At 43.0% G+C, this 18,851-nt stretch overlaps 1 protein-coding gene and 1 long non-coding RNA gene across 2 annotated transcripts in view; one reads left to right on the forward strand and one right to left on the reverse strand.

Annotated features, from left to right (window-relative positions):
• The window catches only part of TMA16 (translation machinery associated 16 homolog), a 30,814-nt gene extending 18,123 nt beyond the window's left edge, over nt 1-12,691 (reverse strand). The window contains exon 1 of the mRNA XM_018049159.1: nt 12,252-12,691. Coding sequence (XP_017904648.1) covers nt 12,252-12,254 — 3 coding nt within the window. The 5' untranslated portion in view covers nt 12,255-12,691. The remainder of the gene's footprint in view (nt 1-12,251) is intronic.
• LOC106502166 lies at nt 11,792-17,910 on the forward strand. The gene is made up of 3 exons (XR_001918162.1): nt 11,792-12,325; nt 13,531-13,628; nt 17,860-17,910. It is a non-coding gene; the product is annotated as an uncharacterized LOC106502166 (long non-coding RNA).

Below are 18,851 nucleotides of genomic sequence, written 5' to 3' on the forward strand. Positions count from 1 at the left end.
TGTATTCAGAACTATGCTCCAGTGATGTAAGAAAATAAAGGCACAGAGCCAATAAACCAGGTTTTCAATTGTTCCATCTTTAAAGCAGATACAGAGAATGCAGATAGTGAGGAGACTCACAGGTGGACATCTGGGTCAAAATTAAAGTTAAGAGAGGGTAGAAGGAACCCAAGATGTTAACAGGAGCCTGAATGTAGAAGCTGCACAAGAAGCGGTAGAAAAGAGTGGGCAGTGAATAAAGCAAAATCAAAGCTGGATGCACAGGAAATAAGAACAGAGGGAATAACATAAGCCATCTCACATCAGCCCACTCCCAAAGAAACAAATTATTTTCCCATTCAAGACTTAGGCCAGTTAACCAGGCCCTCTAAACTAGCTGTCTAGCATTTCAGTACTGTTTTATTCCTACATACTTCTGTATCTTATATCTGATTTAAATTACTCAGGAACTTTGTTTGGCTCCCTGTAATAGAAAGCCAAAATAACAGTGGCTTAACCCCAATGAAGTTAGGTCTCTTCCACAGAAAGCAGGAGCTGGAGGCTCTGCTCCATGGAGCCCTGAGGCCCACTTCTTCTTGCTGCATGCTGTCCTCAGATGGAACAGCACCAGGCCTTCAGTCCAGCCAGTGAGAGGCAGAAGAGAAAAATCAACAGGCATGTTCCTTCTCTATTATATCTAAGGAGGATTATATAAGTGATTAGTAAATACAGTCGTTATTATCAGAAAAAAAATACATGATTATAGAAGAACAAGAGGCTCTTCAGGGGACAGCTGGGAATCTAACATATCTAATCTTCAAAAAGGTCACATTTTTAGAATATTCTCTCTGAAACTACTGGCACTGCGTTAATGCAGCCTCACACTCTTCCATGCTTAAGGTGGCCTTGAGGTTTCCATCGGAAGGCACGGAGTGGCTCTGTCTGGAACACTGATGAGTAGAGCCCTTCTCCCCACTGAAGGGCGTCACTAACTTGGTTAGGCCCTAAAACCTTAACATGAGAAACAAACTACTCTGACTTACTCTCCAGCATTATACCCCACTCAAAAGACTCTTCATCACATTCTTACTAACTTCTCACCATTCCCGGAACATACCATGCTGTCTTGCTTTTTTTTAAACTTCTAGAGACTGTACTTGTTACCTCTGCCTGTAAAATCTTCACTTGTCCTCTGATAAAATGCAGCTCAGTCACTTCCTTTATAAAACTGTCCAAGTAGAATTAATCAAAATGACCACCTCACATACATATTCATTCCTTCAACAATTATTAACTTAAATGTTCAATAAATATTTACTATTGCCTTCTTGATAAACATGACCAGAGAAGATTAACTCCAAGTGTGAAACCCAGGCTGCCCCTAGAAGCTGGTTACGGGTACAGAAGTATAGTGTAAAACCATCATCAGAGTGTGTGCATTCTTCCACGTGTCTCTCTGCATGTGTGGAGGGAGGAGGCAGGATGGTGTAACAGGAACTTATGTGCATGAGGGTTAGTTAGCAAACACAGATCAAGTAAAACTTTCAGAACTCAAGACAGGCTGCCTCTAAGACGGCCCCCAGTGACCATCCCCTCCTGAGGCCAATGTGCATCCACCCCCTTGAGTGTGGGCAGGACCTAGTGGCTCACTTCTGTGGACTAACATTTGGGAAAGTGATACGGCATCAGTCCAGAGATAGGTGACGAAAGGACCCTGGCTGTGTGCTGTCCACTGCACGCTGCCCTCTCTAGCTCCCTCCGATGAAGACTAGCTGTCTTGTGTTGAGCTGCTCTACACAGAGGCCAGTGAGACAAGTGACTGAGGGAAGCCTCAGGGAGTGAAGAACTAAGGCCCTTGGTCCAAGAGTCCACAAGGAGCTGAACTCCACCAAGAACCATGTGAGAGAGCTGGTAAGTAGACCCTCCCCAAGCTGTGCGGGGAGATGAAGCCACAGCCTCAGGTTATACTCTGACTGCAATCTTGTGAGAAACCTTGATGGAGAGGATCCAGATAAAGTATGCCTGGTCTGTGACTAAGAACTATGACATAATAAATTCTGTTGTTTCAAGCCAATGAATTGTGGGATAGTTTGTTAAAGAGTTAACTGATGCAAAACAAAAAAATAAAGCAAAAATATCTTTGAAAAGATATTTTTATTTCACATATTCCAACAAATAAAGTGCTTTCAAAAAATGGAAGATGATCACAAAATTCTCAAGAAGAAAAGATGGTCTCTGAAGCTGTAAAACTTAACTGAAGTTACAGACTTTTGTAACATTGTTTTAGCAGTAAGCCCAAGTTTACAGAAAATTTCCTTTAAAGATTTGAAAACGTTCTTTAAAACAAGAAATAGTGTGATAACCTGGAGAAGGCAGTGGCACCCCACTCCAGTACTCTTGCCTGGAAAATCCCATGGATGGAGAAGCCTGGTGGGCTACAGTCCATGGGGTCGCTAAGAGTCGGACATGACTGAAGCGACTTAGCAGCAGCAGCAGCAGTGTGATAACCCTTGGAGTACAAAATTGTCCACACAGCTTTAGGAGACCTCATTTTACAGAATAGTGGGAAAACCCTTGGAGTACAAAATGTCCGCACAGCTTTGCTGCTGCTGCTGCTGCTCAGTCGCTTCAGTTGTGTCCGACTCTGTGTGACCCCACAGACGGCAGCCCACCAGGCTCCCCCGTCCCTGGGATTCTCCAGGCAAGAACACTGGAGTGGGTTGCCATTTCCTTCTCCAATGCATGAAAGTGAAAAGTGAAAGTGAAGTCGCTCAGTCGTGTCCAACTCCTAGCGACCCCATGGACTGCAGCCTACCAGGCTCCTCCGTCCCTGGGTTTCTCCAGGCAAGAACACTGGAGTGGGTTGCCATTTCCTTCTCCAATGCATGAAAGTGAAAAGTGAAAGTGAAGTCGCTCAGTCGTGTCCAACTCCTAGCGACACCATGGACTGCAGCCTACCAGGCTCCTCCGTCCATGGGATTTTCCAGGCGAGAGTACTGGAGTGGGGTGCCATTGCCTTCTCCGCCGCACAGCTTTAGAAGACCTCATTTTAAAGAACCTCTATGATTTAGTTCAAAGAAAGTACAAAGAAACCGAACTTACATTCTGACTCAACTGTGGACTATGATTCCTTATAATAATTTATTCATGAAAAGGTTGCCTCAAGACAGGTTATAAATATACAATAAGGCACAGAAATATGTACCATAAAATAATAAATTTTAAAATAATTCTATGTCAATATGTTGTCTTTTTTACAAAAAAACCAACAAAATGCTTCAACAGGGGAAAAATGAAGTAACAGTTTATCAATAAAAATCTATTAATTATTCTATTCAAACTAAATGCTTCTTAATTAAAAAGCAATCAATCTTCATTAGTCAGAGATTCTTCAAATTTATTTTAGAAAACATCTGACAATTCATAAGATAGTATAGAAACATTCTATATATTGGAGGGGAAATGTTTACGCTGTATTTTCTATTCAAACTTAGTATTTTGTTTCAAAAAGAATCAAATTTAACTTTCAAAGACAGAGCAAAAATGCATTGTTTTCATATGCATAAAAGACTATTCTAAAAAACAGAAACTTCTAAAAAGTTTCTGGCATCATAGAAATATTCTATTTAAGAAAACTGGTATTAAAAGTCTCTCTCACATACAATCTTTAGTGAATACTTCAGAAAATTCATTATAGACCAGTCTTTAGACTTCCCTGGTAGCTCAGACGGTAAAGTATCTGTCTACAATGCAGGAGACCTGGGTTCCATCCCTGGGTCGGAAAGATCTGCTGGAGAAGGAAATGGCAATCCACTCCAGTACTATTGCCTGGAAAATCCCAAGGATGGAGGAGCCTGGTAGGCTACAGTCCATGGGGTCGCAAAGAGTTGGACACGACTGAGCGACTTCACTTTCCTTTCCTTTCACTTTAGATTCATACTTGAGATTAACAAAGAAAACACAAAAGCGGTTTATTCAAACACAGCAACAGAGAGAGGTTTTCAGGGGCAATACACTTTAAATATTTCTATAAAAACCATAAATAACAAAATATAACTTTTCCTAAAAGACAATCAAAGCCATCAAAGAATCTAGGTACAACTAGAAAAAGAAATGTCATTTCAACTGCCCAATATAACTAGAAACCTAAAAGAATGATCATTTTACCAAACACACTTAAGGTACACAAATACACAGAAATATTTTTTTAAAAAGTAGAGGAGTAATGCCATGCCTACAACTGAGAAAGCTTACAGTATATAATACCTGGAACCACAAGTAACCATAATCACAAAGATAAATTCTAGAATATGATAAAATAAGTCACTTAGTATCAAAGACATGACAGGAATATAATGAACTAATTAAGAGAATCTGACCTTTCTTTTTTTTTTTTTTTCGGCAATGACTCTATCCTGAAGAATTCTAGGGCACTTTCCTTGCTTAGCAGATACATATGATGACAAGTGTCAGTAACAAATACCTTGTTAGAGAATCCAGAAAGGACACATAAGCCATGTTAAAAGTGAAGAAGTGAAGTCACTCAGCTGTGTCTGACTCTTTGCGACCCCATGGACTATAGCCTACTGGGCTCCTCCATCCATGGGATTTTCCAGGCAAGAATACTGGAGTGGGTTGCTATTTCCTTCTCCAGGGGGCCTTCCCGACCCACAGATCAAACCCGGGTCTCCCGCATTGTAGGCAGACACTTTACTATCTGAGCCACAGCCCTTAAGCCGTGCTAAACCCCATTCAATTTTCATGGGCCATTTCCAGTTTAAGTTTACCTCCTCCTTGAAGCTATCCACTAACATGTAACCATTTCATTCTCAATAATCTTGCTCTCTGGGGAGCACTTTCCACACAGCACTTAACATACTGCACTGACCAGTCATTTAATTTCACATTTGTGTTTATTTCCTCCATCGCAACTCCCTGAAGACTACAAATATGTCCTATTGGGTTGAAAAACAAGTTTAAAAGAAATAAAAAGAGGTTTCCAAGGTGGTGGAGGAGTTCTTCCTGGAGCTCGTTTTGCTCCACAAACACATCAAGAACACATCAACAGGTGGATCAGTTATCTACATCTATAGGCAGAGCATCAGCTGATCACTAGCAGAAGACCTTGGATCCTGGGAAGGACAAGAGGGATCACTGCGCAACCAGGTAGGATGAAAAAAGAAGGGAAAAAGAGGAGAGGACATGGGACAAGACCTGTGCCCTGGTGGGGAGGTGAAGGCGGGTAGAAGTTTCATCTGGGGATGCCCCCTAACTGACAGGGCAACAACAGACACAGGTGGAGCATCTGAGGTGTTGAGAAGGGGAAACAGCTGGTCTGTGAGACGGACAGAGACCTACACAGACGGCTGGTGCTAGAGCCCTGTGCACCCCAGATTGGGATATGTCCCCACCAGTGCGCACAGGGGCTGAGAGCTGGAACATGCAGGTAAGACAGCAAAGCTGGGGAGAGGACGGCTGCTGGTTGTAAGGAGACAGCCTGAGGGGACAGAGGGAGGAAATCTGTCCCTGGGAAAGCCTGAGGAGGAAACTCAGACTGTCATAGATGCAAGGCACCACTGCTGAGTGGTGAGCAGGGGTGGGACCCGCCATCACACCCTCTCTTTCCCCATGTGCTGGCCCCTGCCTGCTGATGGGCTGGGAAGGGCCCCAGCCAGGGCAGGCCCTAGCACACCTCTCACTGGGCACCAGGAAAGGCCCCCAACAGCAGGCCCACGCATGCCCACAGCTGAATGCCAGGAAAGGCTCCCACTAGAGCTGATCTTGCACTAGCCATCTGTCACACCCATGACTGCAAGCTTCTCTGCTCTCATCACTGAAGGACTGGATCTCTCGTGGCCACCAACTCCTCCGCTCACTTGTTGACGCTGCGACTCTAATCCTAGCAGCCATGCTGCCTCCACACCCTGTCCTCACCAGGCCAGACCCGACAGCTCTCAGGCAGCCTCGGAGCAACTCCTGTGTGTGGCCAACACTCAGAGGAGGGGTGAAAACCACAGCTGAGCCCCAGGGGTCTGGTGACCAAGGAATAAAAATCTCTCCATGCAGCTGCACAAAATGTAGATTAAATCCATGCGGTCAGCTTGCTAAACCCAGAGTCTATGGAATATCCAAATGGACAGTGACTGTTCCCACAGTTGAGACTGGTCTAGCTGTAGCAGCTGTGTACTCTGTAGCAAGTACATGTGGGAGACAGGCCAGGTCAGAGTCTGAGTGTCCCCCCAGTGCCCATAGCAGGTTCAGAGACCTAGCTAGAGGTAACAGAGGGTCTGCTGGGGAGGCAGAGGTTGGCTGTGATTCATAGGAGGGGCAAGGACACTAATCGATGAGACCCCAGGAAAATATTATTATTACTACTATTATCCTATATTCTGTTGTTTCTCTCATAATTACCACTTTTTACTTGCAACTGTGAAAGTGTTAGTTGCTCAGTTGTGTCCAACTCTTTGTGACCTCATGGACTGTAGCCCACCAGGCTCCTCTGTCCACGGGATTCTCCAGACAATACTGGAGTGGGTACCATTCCCTTTTCCAGCTCATCTTCCTGATCCAGGGATTGAACCTGGGTCTCCTGCACTGCAGGTAGATTCTTTACTGTCTGAGCCACCAGGGAAGCCCTATTTTTAAAATTTTTCTTTAATTTTTAAAATATGTTTTACAATTTTTTCTATTTTTATATACTTTTCATTGTTTCCTGTTTCTTTCTGTTCTCCCTTTGTTCCATTTTGATCTTTTTAAAATTTTTCTGTGTTTTAGGTTTCTGTGCTATTTTTCCTGCACTCTGCTTTATTTTTTGCTTCTGTTAATTTTGTTTTTAATCATTCGGTTTGACTTCTGGGTTATTTTGCTCTGGTAGTTCTCGTGCTTTCCAATTTCTATGTGCATGTGTGCACGTGTTATTTGTTCAGCTCTGGTGTTACTATTTGTCTTGGGCTCTGTTTCTTCATTTCTCTTTTGTTGTTGTTGTTGCTACTACTTGTTTATCTCTTTGCCATCTGTCTTTGACTTCACCACCCGCGTTCGTTTTTCCTTTTTCTTTTGCCACACTGTATGACTTGCAAGGTCTTGGCTCCCCAGCCAGGGGTTGAGCCTGAGCCTTTGGGGTGGGAGTGCTAAGCCCAGGATGCTGCACCAGCAGAGAATGCCCAGTCCTAGGCAATATTAATCTGTGACAGTTCTCCCAGAGGTATCCTTCTCAACTCCAAGACCTGGCTCCACCCAATGGCCTTCAGTCCCCAGTGCTAGATGCCTCATGCCAAACAATAAGCAAGACAGGGACACAGACCACCCATCAGCAGACAGATAGCCTGACGTTGTACTAAGCCCAGAAACACCCCAAAACACAACACCTGATGTGGCACTGCCCATCAGAAGGACAAGATCTAGCACAATCTACCAGAGCACAGGCACCAGGACCTCCCACTAGGAAGCCAACACCAAAGACAGGACCAAACTCACCCACAAGGGGCAGACATGAGAAGCAAGAGGAGCTAAGACTGCAGAAAGGAGACCTCAAACACAGTTAGACAAAATGAGAACATAGAGAAATATGTTGCAGAATGAGCAACGTAAAAATCCCCAAAACCAAATAAATGAAGAGGAAATAGGCAATCTACCTGGAAAAGGATGCAAAATACCAGTAAAGATGTAAAGATGACCAGTAAAGATGACCCAGATCTCAGAAACAGAATAGAGGCACAACAGAATGGAGAAAATATAATAAATATTTCAGGTCAGGAAGCAACGGTTAGAACTGGACATGGAACGACAGACTGTTTCCAAATAGAAAAAGGAGTATGTCAAGGCTGTATATTGTCACCCTGCCTATTTAACTTATATGCAGAGTACATCATGAGAAACGGTGAACTGGAAGAAACACAAGCTGGAATCAAGATTGCCGGGAGAAATATCAATAGCCTCAGATATGCAGATGACACCACCCTTATGGCAGGAAGTGAAGAAGAACTAAAAAGCCTCTTGATGAAAGTGAAAGAGGAGAGTGAAAAAGTTGGCTTAAAGCTCAACATTCAGAAAACGAAGATCATGGCATCCGGTCCCATCACTCCATGGGAAATAGATGGGGAAACAGTGGAAACTGCATCAGACTTTATTTCTTGGGGCTCCAAAATCACTGCAGATGGTGACTGCAGCCATGAAATCAAAAGACGCTTACTCCTTGGAAGAAAAGTTATGACTAACCTAGATAGCATATTGAAAAGCAGAGACATTATTTGCCAACTAAGGTCCCTCTAGTCAAGGCTATGGTTTTTCCAGTGGTCATGTATGGATGTGAGAGGTTTACTGTGAAGAAGGCTGAGTGCCGAGGAATTGATGCTTTTGAACTGTGGTGTTGGAGAAGACTCTGGAGAGTCCCTTGACTGCTAGGAGATCCAACCAATCCATTCCGAAGGAGATCAGCGCTGGGTGTTCTTTGGAAGGAATGATGCTAAAGCTGAAACTCCAGTACTTTGGCCACCTCATGCGAAGAGCTGACCCATTGGAAAAGACTCTGATGCTGGGAGGGATTGGGGGCAGGAGGAGAAGGGGACGACAGAGGATGAGACGGCTGGATGGCATCACTGACTCGATGGATGTGAGTCTGAATGAACTCCGGGAGTTGGTGATGGACAGGGAGGCCTGGCGTGCTGCGATTCATGGGGTCGCAAAGAAGAGTTGGACGCGACTGAACTGAACTGAAGAGAAATAAAGAACAAATAATGATGAAAAACATAACAAAAATGAAAAATACACTAGAAGGCATCAATAACAGAATAACTGAGACAGAAGAATAAGTGAGCGGTAAGATAGAATTGTGGAAATAACTACCATGGAGCAGAATAAAGAAAAAAGAATGAAAAGAAATGAGGATAATATCAAAGACCCCTTGGACCACATCAAACTCACCAACACTCGAATTATAGAGATCCCAGAAGAAGACAGAAAAACAATGAAATGGCTTGAAAAAATTTTGAAGAAATTATAGTAAAACATCTCCCTAACATGGGAAAGGAAATAGCCACCCAAGTCCAGGAAGCACAGAGAGTCCGAGAGTTCCATACAGGATAAAACCAAGGAGAAACAGGCTGAGACACACAGTAATCAAACTAACAAAATTTAAATACAAAAAAAAAAAAAAAAAAGGCAACAAATGAGATACAGGGAACCCTCACATAAGGTTATCAATTGATTTTTCAGCAGCAACTGCAAGCCAAAAGGGAGTGGTAGGATATATTTAAAGGGATGAAAGGGAAAATCCTACAACCAAGATTACTCTATCCACCAAAGATCTCACCCAGATTCAACACAGAAATCAAAAGCTTTACAGACAAGGAAAATAGCTGAGAGAATTCAGCACTACCAAACCAGCTTTATAACAAATACTAAAGGAACATGGGGGCATGGGTGGAGGAGAAACATATGAAAAAAGACCTATAAAAAAACCCAAAACAGTAAAGGAAATGGTAATGAAAAATCTCAAGTAAACAACCTAAGCTTACACCTGAAGCATATATAGAAATAATTAACTTAAATGGAAATATATTAAATGCTCCAACCAAAAGACAGAGACTAGCTAAACTCATACAAAAACAAAACTCCTATATATGCTGTCTACCAGAGACCCACTTTAGACCTAGGGATACATACAGACAAAGTGAAGGGCTGGAAAAAGATATTTCATGCAAATGGAAAGCAAAAGAAAGCTGGAGTAGCAATACTCATGTTAGGTAGTTAGAATAGGGAAAGAGAGTCCAGAATGGCGCTGGCTAAAAGATAAGGAAGAGAAAAGTCCGGGAAAGTAGAACAAAAGAAGGTCCGAGGACTGGAGTGAGGACCACAGTTAAACACTCCTGGCACGCCCAATTTATATAGGACAGGCCCAGGGAGAAAAAAAAAAAACACATAAAAAAGAGGAGCCAAAGCACTCTTTCTCTCTTCCACGCGCGGGGTGCTCTTCTCTTTGAGTCTTTGGATCAACATGCCCTCACGCCTCAAAGATGGATTTTCCAACTATCTTCTAGATAAAATACAGCTGTAACACTGAGCTGTAACACTGATTTGTCTAAGAGCTATAACGCGGTCCATTCGAGACCTGAGAGCTATAACACGGTCTATCCAAGACCCGAGAGCTGTGACATGCTGAGGGGGCTTTAATGTCCGTCACTCCAAATTTTTGTTGTGAGGAGACAAAAACCGAGGAGCATACAGTCGCCTAACACACTCACATGCAAAAGAATGAAACTGGTCCTCCCTTACCCCACTTGCAAAAATTTACTCAAAATAGATGAAAGATTTAAATGTAAGCCCTCAACTGTAAAACTCTTAGTAGAAAACATAGGAAGAAAAGTTCCTTGACAGTCAGCAATGACTGTTTGGGTATGAAACCAAAGGCATAAGCAACAAACCCCCAAATAAGAAAGTAGGACTACATCAAATGAAAAAGCTTCTGCAGAGCAAAAGAAATGATCAACAAAATAAAAAGGAACCTACAGGAGTTGGAAGAAAATACTGGCAAAATCACCTACCTGATAAGGAGTTAGTATCCAAAATATAAAAGGAATTCATACAATAACAACAACAACAAAAATCTAACTAAAAACTGGGCAAAGGACGAGTAGACACTTTTCCAAAGAATATATACACATGACCATCAGGTACCTCTACTATTACTAAAGGTAACTGCAATAACTAACATTCACTAAGCACTAGACACTGGGCTAAGCTGTTTACATTTAATTTTCATAATTCTACCAGGTAGACACTATGATTATTCCAACTTAACAGGATAACTGAGTTTTAGAGGGATTAAGTAACGTCATCAAGATCATAATTTAGCAAAGACAGGTGCCAAACATCTTCCAGGACTCCACCGCCCACATTCTGAACTGTAGGAAAGAATTTTATAGAGTAACTGATACAAATGTGCAGATGGAAAAACCTCCAGCTCCAAGCTGAGTTTAAATTCAAGACAGGATGCAACAGAGACACTACTGATGCACCAGAAAAATGACAGGCCAGGAAACGTGCCAGTGAGAACAGATTGATATTCCTTGACTCATAAGGCAACACACTCCTAATGTACAGCATGACAAAAGTGAAGTTCTGACAGTCAAGGACAACTACAGTCAAATGCTAATGGACACCCCCAATCACGAACACACAATCCAACGACTAACAGTAGTTAGGCTAGAAAATTATACAGAGCTGGCAATCGCACATACTGATACATAAAAAAGACTGAATTTACACACACGTATAGCCTGAAGCAAAAACTGACGTGAAAAATGAATATACAATGAAAAGGAGAAAAAAAATTAAAAGGGAGTAATGACACTGAGACCAGATAACTTTCTGCCGCACTATAAACTTTCTATGTCGTTGTTTTCGTTAGAAACTAACTGAAAAATGAATATTTAAAAACCATGTTCGGAGAAGGCAATGGCACCCCACTCCAGTACTCTTGCCTGGAAAATACCACGGACGGAGGAGCCTGGTGGGCTGCAGTCCATGGGACAGGGAAGAGTCGGACACGACTGAGCGACTTCACTTTCACGCACTGGAGAAGGAAATGGCAACCCACTCGTGTTCTTGTCTGGAGAATCCCAGGGACAGCGGAGCCTGGTGGATCATACAGAGTCGGACACGACTGAAGCGACTTAGCAGCAGCAGCATGTTCGTATTCAAGAAATATTCTCAAGAACAGAAGCGAAAAAAGCAAGAAAGAGCAGCTCTGGAATACAAACAAGCGGTAAGTATAAAGACAAGCAAGCAGAATTTAGATACTGGTTACCTCTAAGTGGCTCCTGGGGATACAGATTCAAGGAGGGGAACGGGGATTTCTTATAGTAAGTAATAAACGGGAATTCCTTATACAGTTGACCTTTGTACTCAAATGTGCTACATAGGCGCTCTTTCGCGAGAGGCGCGGAGGCGGGGCCTGGGGTGGGAGTGGTCACTGGCGGAAAGGCGGGGAACGGACCCGAGGCCAGGCGATCGCGCCGTGGCAGCTGCTCTCAGTTCAGCCGCGCTTCCTGCGTCCCCGCCCCACCCGCTGAGGAGCGGACCGGCGGAGCCTCACGCAATCCCGCGGGCCGGGGGCGGAGCCATGCAGGGCCCCGACCAGAGACCCGAACGCGCGGAGCACTCGCCCGCCCCAACCCCCGTTCTCACTCCCTACCCGCTCCCAGCCGCCCGACGCCGGCCCGCCTCCCCGACCCGGCACTGACCGGGCCTTCTAGGAACCTGGGGGGACCCACCATGGCGACGTTCTCACGGTTCGAGTCTCCGGAACTCAGACTGCACACGCCAGCACCTGACGGCCCGTCGCGCGGTGAGTCCCGCCAAACACACGAGGGGCGGAAGGAGCCGGGCGACCCGACCGGAAGCGGGAGGGCGAGTGCTCTTTCCTGAAACGTCCCGGGAAACAAGACCCCCGGTCTTTGTGAGCCGCAGGAGACTTTGACGCGTCAGTCGGGCGCTCTCCGGTGCCGAGGGAAACGTAGGCTCTCAGGCGTCTGCCTTGCGCCCAGATCCAAGACCACACAGCCTCTTCCGACGAGGCGGCTCTAGGCTTCCGCCCAGCGCAGGCCTGCCGTCTGCGCCTCCTGGCTGCCGGAGCGAGGCTCCCCCGAGGCTCTGTCCTCACCAGTGAGGGTCCCGTCTGCATACTCGAGGCTTCCTCTCACCTGCTTTTTCTGTGTTCTCAGGATGAGTCTTCGTTCCATCTGTACTTGGTAGGATTCTATGGACATTACATTCATTCAGCAAATTGTGTGCAAGGCTTTGGGAACGGGCAAACTATTTCCATGCCCTTGCTCCGCTCATATTTCAAGGCAGAATGTGGAGGGGAAAAAAAAAAAAAAAACCAAAACCCTATCAATTCATATTGTTTCCAGTAGTGTTAGTATTCTAAAAAATAAAGTTGAAATTAAGGCAGAGAAGTTGTTTTAGGCGTGGTGGTCTCAGAAATCCACTTTTGAAAGAGTTGAACAGAGACCTATGTTCAAGGCAAAATTTTCAAGACGCTTACTAACAGAAGTGAAGTGAAGTGAAGTGAAATGAAAGTTACTCAGTCGTATCAGACTCTTTGCGACTCCGTGGGCTATACAGTCCATGGAATTCTCCAGGCCAGAATACTGGAGTGGGTAGCCTTTCCCTTCTCCAGGGGATCTTCCCAACTCAGGGATCATATCCAGGTCTCCCGCATTGCAGGCGGATTCTTTGCCAGCTGAGCCACCAGGGAAGCCCAAGGGAAGTTAAGACAAACTTTATTCAAGAGATTTCTCCTCTGTGTAAGGATCACCGCAATGGGGGAGAGATCTACTCTTAATATACCTGGACAAGTGGGAGTTTATAGCCAAGGAGCAGAGTCGGGGTTGGTGGATGGAAAGTACTATGAGGAAACATTAAGGATAACGGTGTGTTCTGGCTACACCAACCTGATGCGTAGGTGCTAAGTTGCTTCAGTCGTGTCCGACTCTGTGTGACCCTATGTATTGCAGTCCACTATGCTCCTTTGTCCTTGGGATTCTCCAGGCAAGAATACCAGAGTCGGTTGCCCGCGGCCTCCTCCAGAGGATCATCCCGACCCAGGGAAGGAACCTAGGTCTCTTCCGTCTAACCTGCACGGGCAGGTGAGTTCTTTACCACTAGCGCCATCTGGGAAGCCCAACCTGGAAATAGGCAGGCTGGTGTAATCAGCCTTCACCTGATATTAACAGATGTGGAGGTTGACCAGATATGGAGGATTGGGGATTCTGTCTAAACTGACTTCCCTACTAAAACTGAACAATCAGGTAAGAATAGGAAAGCCAAAATTCCAGGCCTAGTTGAAAAATGAGTTCAAAGGAACCTAAGTAGAATTTGGTCAAGGAGAGACTCTTGTCTCCTGAATTAAAGGAGAAAACCAGACAGTGACAAGGAGCTACAGACATAGTGAAGTTTGGTGTGTTTGTTAGATACGTTTGCACAGGTTCATGTATTTAATCAACAAATATAGCCATTTAAAACTAAATTGTAACCAAGAGTGGGTGACCACAGGATCCATGAATCTTGGGGCAATGCTTTGAAGTGTGTGAAAGTGAACTGTGTATGAAGCTACACAATCAAGGGCAGACTTGCAGTATGTACTCTGGAAGTATTATTCTACTGAGAACAGTTAACCCATAATGTTTACACCCTACTTCTGTACTCTCACCATTTTCTGTGAAGCCACCTTACACGCACCCAAGCCTATTTCCTGAATCTGGCTCAGGGCACATCATTGTTCTGAGTTCTATGTTACTGCAAATCCAGTAAGCATTATATTAATATTCTGTGGCCATAATTTTAAAAGTTTACTAGTAACAATTGCTGGAGAGGCTGTGGAGAAAAGGGAAACCTATATGGCTGGTGGGAATGTAAGCTGGTGCAGCTACTCTAGAAAGTATGGAGGTTCCAAAAAAAATCTAAAAATAGAATTACCATACGATCCAGCAATCCTACCCCTAGGCATGTGTCTAGACAAAACTATAATTCAAAAAGGTGTGTGCACCCCTGTGTTCATAGCAGCAAAATGCCCAATAGCCAAGACTTGGAAACAGCCTAAATGTTCATCCATTGATGAGTGGCTAAAGAAGACGTGGTACATATATACCATGGAATATTACTCAGACATAAACAAGAAAGGAATAATGCCATTTGAAGTAACATGGATGCAGCTAAAGATTATCATAAGTGGAGTAAGAAAGACAGATACCATATGATATCACTTATATGTGGAATCTAAAATAAGGCACAGATGAACTTATCTATGAAAGTGAAGTGAAGTCACTCAGTCGTGTCCGACTGTTTGTGACCCCATGGTCCATAACCTACCAGGCTCCCCTGTCCATGGGATTTTCCAGGTAAGAGTACTGGAGTGAGTTGCCATTTCCTTCTCCATGGGATCTTCCCAACCCAGCCTTCGAACCGATGTCTCCCACATTGCAGGTAGATGGTTTACCGTCTGAGCCACCAGGGAAGCTGTATTTCTATGAAAGAAATACGCAAAAACATAGAAGACACCTACATAGAAACATACAAACATAGAAATCGCTACCAAGGAGGAAGACAGGGAGTGAGGGATGGACTAGGAGTTTGGCGTCAGTAGATGCAAACTATCATATATAGACGGATAAACAACAAGATCCTACTGTACAGTATGCTGCTGCTAAGTCGCTTCAGTCGTGTCCAACTCTGTGCGACCCCATAGACGGCAGCCCACCAGGCTCCCCCGTCCCTGGGGTTCTCCAGGCAAGAACACTGGAGTGGGTTGCCATTTCCTTCTCCAATGCATGAACGTGAAAAGTGAAAGTGAAGTCTCTCAGTCGTGTCCGACTCTTAGCGACCCCATGGACTGCAGCCTACCAGGCTCCTCCATCTGTGGGATTTTCCAGGCAAGAGTACTGGAGTGGGGGTGCCATTGCCTTCTCAAGTACAGTATGGGAAACTATTCAATATCCTATGATAAACCATAATGGAAAATAATATTTAAAAAGTGAATATATGTTTATAACTGAGTCACTTTGCTTTACAGCAGAAATTAATATAATATTGTCAATAAACTACAATAAAAATAAATTTAAAAAATTCTTATTCTGGCCATTTAAGCTGTTACTAACTGCTCTACTGATCACAAAATTCCCTACCTGTACCAAACTCATTCTTAATTTCAAATTGCCAACAATATATCGTAAGTTCTTTTTTCATTTTAATTTGGGTTGGAAAAAACATTTTATATTTTCACCATTCAGATTCAGTTATAAATAATATTGATTATAGGCAAGGCATCATATTCAAAATATACTGAGGTAAATGCAAAATGAGTTATACAAAGTAAGAGTATATGTTACATAATAACATACTATATATATATATATATGTGTGTGTGTGTGTGTGTGTAAAATAGTGAAGACTAATGTTTGGTCATAATTTAATGTGTACATGCACCACAGTGAAAACCAGGATGAATCCTACTTCTTGCCCCCCAATATCACACCCTTGCACCCCTGCAACCCTGTAAAAACTGTTTAAAGTTGGGAGCTATCTTTATCTTTAGAGCTATTTCCCTGTGCTTTCACAAATGTACTGAGGTGTGTTTGTGTGTGTGTGTGTGTGTAACAGTAAAGTATTGATTAACATTAGATATTGATATAATAATACATGACAAATTTCTAGGGTCACCACTAAAAGAATAGAAACAGGATATATGATTTTGAATAGGATACAAACAAGTGGAGAAAATGGGATAATTTTAAACATTGAGATCATTCAGGGCAGTGAAATGAAAAAAAAAACTGTAGAGAACATTTTAAAATATGATGATGGATTTAAATCCATATAATAATAATTATGGATGAACTACTCAAATTTAAAAATGAGTATTTAACATTGGGCTTAAAATAAACAACTGTGTTCTATTTATTGAGACACATCTAAATATAAAGAAACAGAAAAATTAGTTAAAGATGAAAAGAAGGATGCTAATCAAATACCAAGCAAAAGAATGATAATATAGATATATTAATGCTATAGAAAATAGACTGCAGGTCAAAAAGTATTATGGTAGTTAAAAAAGGTCACTTCATGATGGTAAAAACTTTCCACTGTATTTATTTATGTGAAAGTGAAAGTCACTCAGTCGTGTCTGACTCTTGTGACCCTATGGGCTGTAGCCCTCCAGGCTCCTCTGTCCATGGAATTTTCCAGGCAAGAATACTGGAGTGGGTTGCCATTTCCTACCCAGTATTTATTTATATTCACTTGGTAATTTAGGCCCAAATATATAGTGGAAAACTGAAAAAATTTCAAGTAGTAGAAAATGAACAGACTTGGAAGAAAATAATCTTTTTTCATAATTAATACAACCACCAATGTGTGTGTGTGTGTATATATATACATATATATATATATGCCAAGCCATGTGGCTTGTGGGATCTTAGTTCTCCAACCAGGGCCCTTGGCAGTAAAACCATGGAGTTCTAACCACTGGACCACCAGAGAATTCCCCAAGCTGATAAAATAGTCACAGTGATTTAGAATATTAGATCACCAACAAAGTTTTACCTAATGGATCAATACTGCTTCCAGTGCTTGAGAGAATACATGTGTTTTCCAACATATATGGAATAGTTGCCAAAAACGATCAATGGACCAGAGAGGGAATCCAAACAAATTTGAAAGGTTGGAAATCCTACAGAACGTGTCCTCTAACCACTATGCAAATAGACTAGAAATCAACAATGAGAAGATAGCAGAACAATTCCCATATATTAGAAATTAAGAATTATACTTTTAAATAAGTCATGAGTTAAAGAAGAAATCATACTGTCATTCAGTTGCTCAGTCATGTCCAACTCTCTGTGACCTCATGGACTACAGCATGCCAGGCTTCCCTGTCCTTCACCATCTCCCAGAGTTTGCTCAAAATCATGTCTATTGAGTCAATGATGCCATCCAATGATCTCATCTTGTCATCCCCTTCTACTCCTGCCTTTAATCTTTCCCAGCATCTGTTCTTTTCCAAAGATTCAGCTCTTTGCATCAGATGGCCAGAGTATTGAAGCTTCAGCTTTAGCATCAGTCCTTCCAATCAATATTCAGCGGTGATTTCCTTTAGGATTGATTGGTTTGATCTCCTTGCTTTCCAAGGGACTCTCAAGAGTCTTCTCCAGCACCACAGTTAGAGAGACTCAATTCATCAGTGCTCAGCCTTCATTGTACAGCTCTCATATCAGTACATGACTGCTGGAGAAACCATAGCTTTGACTAGACAGACATTTGTAGGCAAAATAATGTCTCTACTTCTTAATATGATGTCTAGGTTTGTCATTTCTTTTCTTACAGGAGCAACTGTCTTCTAATATCATGGCTGCAGTCACGATCCTCAGTGATTTTGGAGCAAAAGTAAGTAAAGTTTCTCACTGTTTCCATTGTTTCTTCATCTATTTGCCATGAAGTAGTACTTTGGCCACCTCATGTGAAGAGTTGACTCATTGGAAAAGACCCTGATGCTGGGAGGGATTGGGGGCAGGAGGAGAAGGGGACGACTGAGGATGAGATGGCTGGATGGTATCACCAACTCAATGGACATGAATTTGAGTGAACTCCGGGACTTGGTGATGGACAGGGAGGCCAGTCATGCTGCGATTCATGGGGTCACAAAGAGTCGGACACGACTGAGTGACTGAACTGAACTGAACTAAATAGGACCAGATGCCATGATCTTCGTTTTTTGAATGTTGAGCTTTAAGCCAGCTTTTTCATTCTTCTCTTTCACCTTCATCAAGAGGCTCTTTAATTCACTTTCTGCCATAAGGGTGGTGTCATCTGCATGTCTGAGGTTATTGATATTTCTCCTGGAAATCTTGATTCCAGCTTGTGCCTCATCCAGTCCAACATTTCACATGATTTACTCTGCATAGAAGTTAAATAAGCAGGGTGACAGTATATAGCCTTGTTGTACTCCTTTCCCAGTTTTGAACCAGTTCAAGCTGTTGCTTCCTGTCCTGCAAACAGATTTCTCAGGAAGCAGGTAAGGTGGTCTGGTATTCCCATCTCTAAGAATTTTCCACAGTTTGTTGTGATCCACACAGTAAAAGGCTTTAATGTAGTCAATAAAGCAGAAATTTTTCTGGAATTCTCTAGTTTTTTCTGTTATCCAACAGATGTGGGCAATTTGATCTCTGGTTTCTCTGCCTTTTATAAATCCAGAACTGGTACATCTGGAATTTCTCAGTTCACATACTGTTGAAGCCTGCCTTGAAGGATTTACAGCATTACTTTTCTAGCATGTGAGATGAGTGCAATTTTGTGGTAGTTTGAGCATTCTTTGGCAT

Source organism: Capra hircus, chromosome 6, assembly GCF_001704415.2.
Source record: "Capra hircus breed San Clemente chromosome 6, ASM170441v1, whole genome shotgun sequence".
In the NCBI taxonomy this organism is placed as follows: Eukaryota; Metazoa; Chordata; class Mammalia; order Artiodactyla; family Bovidae; genus Capra; species Capra hircus.